At 47.5% G+C, this 8,627-nt stretch overlaps 1 protein-coding gene across 1 annotated transcript; it reads right to left on the bottom strand.

Annotated features, from left to right (window-relative positions):
* Nucleotides 1–1,710: 1,710 nt before the first annotated feature.
* Nucleotides 1,711–2,809, bottom strand: M437DRAFT_61314 (glycoside hydrolase; the record flags this gene model as incomplete). Its single annotated transcript, XM_041023913.1, has 2 exons — nucleotides 1,711–2,244; nucleotides 2,300–2,809. 2 exons carry the CDS (start codon nucleotides 2,807–2,809, stop codon nucleotides 1,711–1,713), a joined length of 1,044 nt encoding a protein of 347 aa, XP_040874544.1.
* Between the last annotated feature and the right edge of the window lie 5,818 nt (nucleotides 2,810–8,627).

Raw genomic sequence — 8,627 nt, forward strand, 5'->3', positions numbered from 1 at the left:
CGAGAACGTTTGGAGACCTTTATGATCTTCCAGAAGCTTCGCATCCAAGACAATTATAGCTAGATAGTTGTGAGCAGCTTTCTGTGGATCGGCCGACATGTACAGACTTACATTCACCCGTCGTCGCCATCATCAAATCAGACAGTCTTCTCGCAAGCCTCGATCTGATCGAGGGATTTGCGACTGAGATATATCAATTGTTGCAGGATATCGCTGGCCAACGTTCCAGAAGAGGCCTGCAGCCTTGAGAGAAACCCATATATCTCTGGCGATAGTCACCGCGACGCTGCTATCGAGCTTGAGCTCAGATAATCTCCCATGTCTGATCGCCCGAACGAGTTGCCTTGATTGACTCGAGCCAGAAAAAAAAAAAACATAGCCTTGCATCACACGCCAGCGCATCGTATGTGTCGGACGAGTGGTAATCGCAAGTTTGTGATCTATCAAGATTCATCATCCACAAGCGTGTTATACGTGCGCCGATACTACAGAAAACGAGAGACGTTCGTTTTTCCTTGAGCAACGACACGTCCCATTGTTCGAATCATACCAATACTCCACTTCCCATCTCTCACACACAGAACAGGTATGACCACTGTTCGTCTTCCAGTCTGCTTCTTGTTGAGAGCTTTCGCCATGCAAAGACAGGTATCGAAACGTAATCTATGTCTTCCTCTGCTGGCTAACTAACGCCTCCTAAAAAGGATGCCCGACTATCCATGTTATTTTAGCTCAGGTCATGAACATCGCAGATTAGCCACCCTCGGCTCCCACAGAGATAAAACAATCTGTGAGGGGACCATGGCGTATCGAGTGTATATGAGCCAAACCATCATCCGATCATCCCATACCAGAATAAATCTTTTACCGGCGTCCCAAAGTAGAAGGTGTGAAACAAGAACACGTGGCAGCAGTGTTACACCTTTGTTCGCTGACAGCAATGCCGTGTTATAGTCTCGTCAGCATCTTCGCAGATGGGCTTCCCGTAAGCGTAACAAACCATAGCACATTTTGATATTCTGCCCCGTGGGAAACCGACCTGCTGGGAACCCACGACCTCGGTGACTACCCACGAACTGAGATTGAGTTATCATCTCCAGAGTTCGACACGTCTTGAGTCAAGGGATTGAGCTCGATCATGCCATATGTGCTGTTCCTTAATGAGCCTGAGTTGGCCGGAGAGTACCCATGTAAAATACACGTAAGAAATCATCGCCCAAAGTAGCTTAGCGCCTTTCTCCGTGCCCTAGTCTTTGTGTGGAGAAAGAGCTTCACGTGTCTTATCGCTTCTTTGTCCTGGTGCTTTGTTCCGTGCGCCGGAACACATCGATAGCTGAGACTGCAGATCGAGCCAAAATCGTCTGCTAAAGCTATCTTGGTACGACACATACCTCCTGACACCGATACGGGTGCCCAATCTACAAGTGTTACTTGTCGTCTTGACAAGAGTATTCTGTCCACTAACGGACACCATGATGGAGCTGCTGCCGGCTGACCCAAGCTTCAAAATGGAGCAAATGATTGCTAGCGAGTGTCCGAAGCTCGCTGCTGCTGAAGGCGGAAGCCGAACGGAATGTTGCGACCCACTCTGACACTGACCGGTACGAAATCATATTCTTGTATTTAATGTATGTGTCAAATCGTGTCTACAGAGTCAGCCGCATAGTCTACCTTGGTCCAGCGATTCTTGCAGTGACTCTGCCCCCGTATTCAACAAATAGGGGAGCGCGCAGGACTTGCACCATTCAACGTCTGATATAACGTCGAGATTTTGCTTGTCGTCGATACGGAAGCAGCTGTACGAGTGTTGGAACAGTTTGCGCTTCCCCCACAGTCAAGATTATATAGAGCCGACCCTGATGAGCTTTCCCGCAGATTAGTGACGCCGAAGAACGGCATCTGGGCAGGGTCTGCCAGAATATACCACCAAAAGTTGATGCAGCGAGCTTGCAGCTCGCAGGCCACCTTCGACCAGTACTTTGCAGCGTTCTCAACACCGGGACTTGCTCCGCCTGTCTTCGAGGGATCTACTGTTGGCCATCCAGTCTCCGTGATCCATACCGGTTTACCCAGGGATAAAGGTAGCATGCTCTCGTAGGCTTTCCAAAAAGAGTCGGCTGCAGCATCCACACTTGTCGCTGGATCTCGATTGAAATAGGGAAAGATGTTGAGTCCTACGAAGTCAACAGCCTCTAGAATTTGACTGTTAGTGTGGTTCGTGTACGCGTCCAAGGTATCCACGTGCTAGCGAATGGGTTAGCGTGAGTCTGCGACGTCTAGTCCAAGTGAGTTCACTGACTCCAACTGGAGTATCATGCAGCACTGAGTGTTTCAGCTTGTCTCGAACTTGTTGAATGTAACCAAGCAGGACAGATATGTCCTGCCCAGCACCACTATCCTTGCTGGCCCCAAGTACAGACGAACGATATAAATCTTCACTACCTACAGAGATACCGATGACGATGTCTCTCAGGTCTTGCCCATAAGTACTCATGGCGGAATCCAGAGCACGAAGCTCTTTTGAAAAGCCGTCTGCATCTACGGACGCCCAGAGGCCCAGTAAGAGTTTCGTCTGGGTAGCTTTGGCCGCAGGGATGGCTTCGATCACGGAGGTGTCAGTACCTTCTTGGATCATTGTATACAACCTAGCACTAGAAAAAGTCCCACTCTTGGATAGGGACCTTGACAAGGAAAACTGGTTGTGAAACGACGCGTAGTCGTTTCCCTGCGCTGCATAGTTGAACCCTTGATAGTTTGCTAAAGCTGTGTTCGCGATGGTGAATATCGCTTGCAAGATCAGGAATCGCATGGCTAAGCCACCTTGACCGATTACCGTTATCTGAGCTTGCTCTTAGGGAGGGCTGAATGCCCTTTACATATCACCCGCTATAGCACTGCCTTACGTGGCTTCTCTTGCATATCCATCAAGATAACAGCGCAGAAACCTTGATGACCAGCTTCAAATCAGCATTTGGTAAAGCTGGACCGAGTGAGACAGACGATGACGGCAACATCATGACCATCTTCAATAGATTGTAATTTCATTGACCGTCCGGTGTGGAGGTCTTCTGGGCTCATTATCACGTCCTGAATTATGACGTGAACGACACTCAAAACCACGCTCTACATCTGGAAGAAAATATAAAATTCAGTATGCAAGATACCGCTATTACTGCGAGTTTGGAACTTCCTCTTGGTCGTCTAATGGCTTATCTCCGCCTTTCGACCGAGATTCGTGAGATGATCTGGATCCTTCTGCTCCCGAGTAACAAAACATTTAGATTCGTTCAACACAAACAGTCAGAAATTTTGCCCGCATCTGATGCTGCAGCTCCTTCGAGAGCCGAGAAGTAGACACAATCTTCATCCGTCCTCCCTGATCTTTTGACGTTGTCGAAGCATACCTGTTCAGAGTTGCATGTACTTTTGGAAGCGCGAACAACTTCTGCTTTGACATCCGTGACGCAGATGCTATACGAGATCTGAAAAGGACCGCGAGGTCATACATCTATCATGTCCACCTCGTGGATCGGCTAGCTCATGACCTGAGGACGATCAATATCAAGGAGTTCATCCGTGAGCTGCGAGGTCTCAAATCCATCTCTGTCCCAGTTTATCATTTACTTACTCAGTATGTGTATGGGGCAGCTTGTACAACGAGCGCTACGATGGAATATGCGTCTCCGACAACAGTTCAGATTAGAGATTGAGTTAAACACTTGTTACCTGCGACCGCTTCAACATCCAATTTTTGGTTCACCTGATATTCGTGGCTCTAGAAGTGATCTGCAAGGACTAGGAAATTCTCTCTGGACGGCATCTCTAGGCTTATGGGAGTGAGTGGAATCTTTTGTGCTAATTCCGACAGGGGTCTGCCTTTGATCTCGACACCGTGACTCACGCAGATCAAACAATCCAGACCACAGAGTGACACAACATATTGTTCAATACAAAAGGCATCGTAAAGATCACTTAGTGCTATCCTTTGATCAAGCTAAATATGGCAACGTGGTCGCGGCGATAGCCGATGGTTGGTTCAACACTAGCGATTGCTGAACCATGCTTTGCTTCGCACAAAAGTTCCCTGGCTTTTGGTGTTCGCGATAGACTATCATGTCGTCGGTACTAAGAATAGATTAGTGCATTCTGGTCAATCAGGCGTGCGGCCAACGACCCACATCGAAACATAAATGCGGCGCGTTACGACAATTATTATGTTGACGAGAGAGTTACTGATCGCGTTCAGGTGAAGCTTGAGTATCATGACATTCAGCTTGCCATCAAGATCGCATCTAGTGATTTTCTGCCAGGTTATAATTCGTCGGACAAATCAGCTCTTCGTGTCTGGGAAGTGATTATTCTCTTGTTTCTCCTTGTCTGATTTCCAGTGGAGGCTTGTCATACAGTACTCGAAACTCCTACGGATACCTCTACCGAGAAGTGCTCAACCCACAGATAACATGTCAGCAGAAAGTCAGCTTCCAGAGACTCCTATCGATCCAGAGTCAGACGACGAGATACTCACTGCGAGATGTGTGAGAATATTCCGAGTGAGATTAGACAAAGTTCCTTGTGAACAAGATCTGGACATCCTACGCCTTTCTCGAGAAGTGAAACATGAGCTAGATTCTAGCACTTCTATGGCAGATCCAGCGACGCATAGAGACCTCCAGAATCTCTTTTCCGAGATATGTAGCTTTCTGGGGCCTTCTGGTTGTGACACCTACAAACGCACCAGTCTGAAGCACAAACCGGGATGTCCAAATCTCAAAATTCTTACTGATTTCCAAGCTTGACCGCCTTTGATTCCTCCGTCTGGTCAGCTTGAAGAAACAGAGTTATACACGCGAGTTGTAGTTTTCTTCCATCATGTTAATGCGCAAGAGGTCATGCATCCCTTAAATACATCACAGAATGGTCCGTCTTGTCTTATCGCTGGCCTAGTATCGAACCGCATCGATTTTCTCGATGAGAAAGATCCGCCTAGCAAGTGAGTACACTCATGTGATTAGAATAGGTGGGCTAGATGGGATAGGTGAATCGAATGGCAGTGGGTTCCAGAGCGTCATGCATAGAGGCCAGGTCAGGCAACCTGGACTTCACCTTCTGATAGCACATCATTGCCAGATCTCGATCGCAACAGACGATTCTTGGGACTCGAAGCATAGACGATCCGCATGGATAGCTTCATTAGACTGGGAGACATGTATGAGTACACAGCCATCATTACAAAGACCATACTGAGTCTCTGGTGTAGGAGACCGTGAGACTGGATTGAGAGGTTCATCATAGCTTGAAAAGTATTGACCAAGTATGCAGTGTATATAGACCACGGTCATCAGCACGAATCCATCAGTATCTCTCGAAACCCGCCAGATATCATCATAACTACGTGATGCGTTCCATATCCGTCAGTCTGTCTTTGATGTCATGAGACATTGACCTTCTCGGATCTGACAAATCTTGACGATCTGCGAGATACGAACCCCAGCTGTTGTCCCAGCTCGGAAGACCTGCCCTACGCTGTCTGTGAATCCAGAAAATGTGATCTCAAGATTGATCTCGATATCATTAGGATAACAGACGATCGTATCTCGCAGAACCTCAATTGAATACATATAGTTGTTCTGAGAGCATCATGCCTCCTAAACCTAGAATGGTTCCGAAGCTTTTCTTGGAATCGAGTCGTCTCGTGCTCCACCTGACAGTGAGAGTGTTCGCACTGAGATCTTTCTCGTGCCTGCTATCCATATCAGCTGTGTTTATACGATCAAGGGAGATCTGAACCCACGATCGCCATCGTTTTCGGTCTGGTTGGCCTTCAATCCTGTCTGCACCGTGACATGAAGCACAGTGGATGGAGCAACAGCCAGAGAAGCGTTCAAGAACGCTTGTACAAACACCACCGGTATGACTCAGGGAGCTCGTCCGTTCCCTTTTTCGTCTCTGCGGTAGAAGCAGACTCATACCATCTCTCAATTTGATCGACTCAGCTTACTTTAGAGCTGGTGAAGTTCTCCCCACCTTAAGTAGCTCGCTATGATCACCTCACAAGCTCACCAAGTCACAGGAATGTTATGTCATCATCACCAACCTACTTGCATCCCAAACATACTGTTGTTGCCAGTGGCGGAACGAACGGAGGATACGAAACTGGCCACACGGGGTTTCTTTTTATAGCCCCGAACACCTACCAGTGGCCTGGTAACATGTGATTTGTCGATTACCCGAGGTACTAGCTCTGTTGCTCGAGACACCTCTGCATAGATTACGTTCTCGCAACAACGAAGCGGTCCTTTGGACCGTACGAGGGGATTGACATCAAGCCAACGTATCTTGCGCTCGAGCATCAGCGGCCGCGTCGGCATACTTCGACCGGTAATTCCTTCAGCAAAGTAGACGTACTAAGTGCAGGAATGGCCTTGTATAAATCCACCCCTGAGATGGATCAGCGTGATACAGTCTCACAATTTTGCCTCTTTAACCAAGTTGTCTTGTCAGAGGAGTGTTTGCCGCACGGATTTGACGAGGCCCCCAAACTGAAGACAGATTCTTGCATACACTGTGTAGACGATGATGAGAGACGTAAGTATGGTAGGGGCTAACGGCAACATAAGGGTGATCCTACAGAGGTAGTGCTGAAAATCTCATAGATAGCAAATGAGGCTGATGGTTGATCTGACAGCCAGCGAGGTCCTGTGGAATGCCAAAGGAAAAAAGATACAGGAAGCAAGTGCTGAGGTTATGTCACTGCACCATAAAAGTTGTATGGAAATCTACGAGCAAGTTGTTGTCGCTCTTGGAAGCTTAATCTGCTCGGCGCAGCAGCGGATACATTGATGACCAAATATTCCCAAGCGCGCGTCTGAAAAGAGTCGAATATATCTCATCCATCCCATGCGTCAGCGTAAGAGCTTAACGCTGTAGTTAGAGTCCGCCTCATGGATCATCTTGGTCACTGTCACCCGAAATGACTGTACAGTCATCACGTCAAACGATCTGCTGTTATAACTCACGTACCAAACAGTTATCCTCAGTTTCTAGCTATTGTAATATATATTCGGCCTTTCACGCCCCACCGTAGATGCTCGTACTACAGAAAAAAGTTGTCCGGTCGTAGGAAATGTGGATTTCTCAATAGACCATAATATCACTAAGCTCAAGGAGTGCTGCAATTCTTTGCCCTCGAGCATCATCATCCTGACCTAGTGTTTGCCACCCTGTATAGCCTTTAGAATACATCTATCTTCGACGGATTGAGACTGTTGTTGGGCGACTTCCAATGTGCGCATGACTCCAAGAAGGACAAGAAATCTCTTCTCCAAGTCGACCAACCGCTCGTGCAGGTACTCATATCGATTCTGGAGAACTCTCAGTTCCTGCACACTGTCAAAGTGCTCCCGTCGCTCTCGTTCCCTCTTTGGCGCTCCTGCAGATGCTCGTTCCCTTTTTCTTCGATTGAGTAAACGTTTAGGATCTTGTAAAAGCAAAACATGCTTTGAACCTTGCGATAGGTCGAGCATAGGTTGTTATAATGAGACTCTCCACTAGGTTGTGCAGAAATAGCCAAAGAGCTCTGGACAAGATATAGAAGAAATGTTCGAGCTGTGAAGAATCTCGAACAATAGATCAGAGATGTATCCACTTTAGAAACCCAACTCTCAAGTGAAAACAAGTGTTCCCGAGATTCATTCCGAACACCAGCGTATGGTGTATTGTATCGGTCCTTGGGGTTGAATACGAATATAGAATACCGGTTGCGCACGGAATTTGACCCTTGAAGGTTTTGAGTGGTATGCAGAGTTAAGCGAGTATCATTCTGCCAACGTCATCATGCCCCACAATGCGTTCTCAACAGACGAGACCCGGAAATGCCCCACCTAGGTACAATATTACTGCCGAAGTATGGGGCCTGAATGCAGACGCCAGAGCCAGATCCTGCTCGTCTTCAGCTCCATATCTGGGACTTGTATCCTGCTGAGCTCGTGCACTTCACCAGACATGACGACGCTTTCCAGTAGTATCCATTGGTAAATGCTTAGTGGTATTCTTCCTTGGTTCTTGATCGTAAGATTGGAATGAAGACAAACGAGATCAATATCATCGTCTCTCGTGGTCTGTATGTATGCATTCGCGTGATCACGTAGAAACTCCGTGAGAAGGATAAATCGAACCTCCAGATCTAATGACTGAACAGAAAAGCTGTGGTAAGTAGACAAGGCAAGAACATTCACCACTCCATAAGACTGCCCGCCCTCATTTGGATCTCAATACGCATATTAGGTCACTCGCGCCTAATCTCGATCGATTTACAGCTCTTCCTTTCGATCCGCAGGAAGAAGAGGGTGGGATGACTCCTTGGAATTCCGGCCCGACCAAAGTTTCCATCTCTGGTGAGAGCGCAACATGGAAGGGCTGTCCGCAAAACTTCAGGAAAGACTCAGAGTGGAGGGCACTCAAGCGGTCATACAATATCTGGAAGGGATCCTACAATCCCACAGCGAAGCAGAATCTCGATTGATCAAGTATCATGTTGAGATTTTCATTGAGTCTGAGCAACACAAGCTGGAAGACTGTGCTTTCCAGATCGAGGAACTCCTGAAACGTCATAAGATCTCTATCAATGA

This window comes from Aureobasidium melanogenum, assembly GCF_000721775.1.
Source record: "Aureobasidium melanogenum CBS 110374 unplaced genomic scaffold scaffold_79, whole genome shotgun sequence".
Lineage (NCBI taxonomy): Eukaryota > Fungi > Ascomycota > Dothideomycetes > Dothideales > Saccotheciaceae > Aureobasidium > Aureobasidium melanogenum.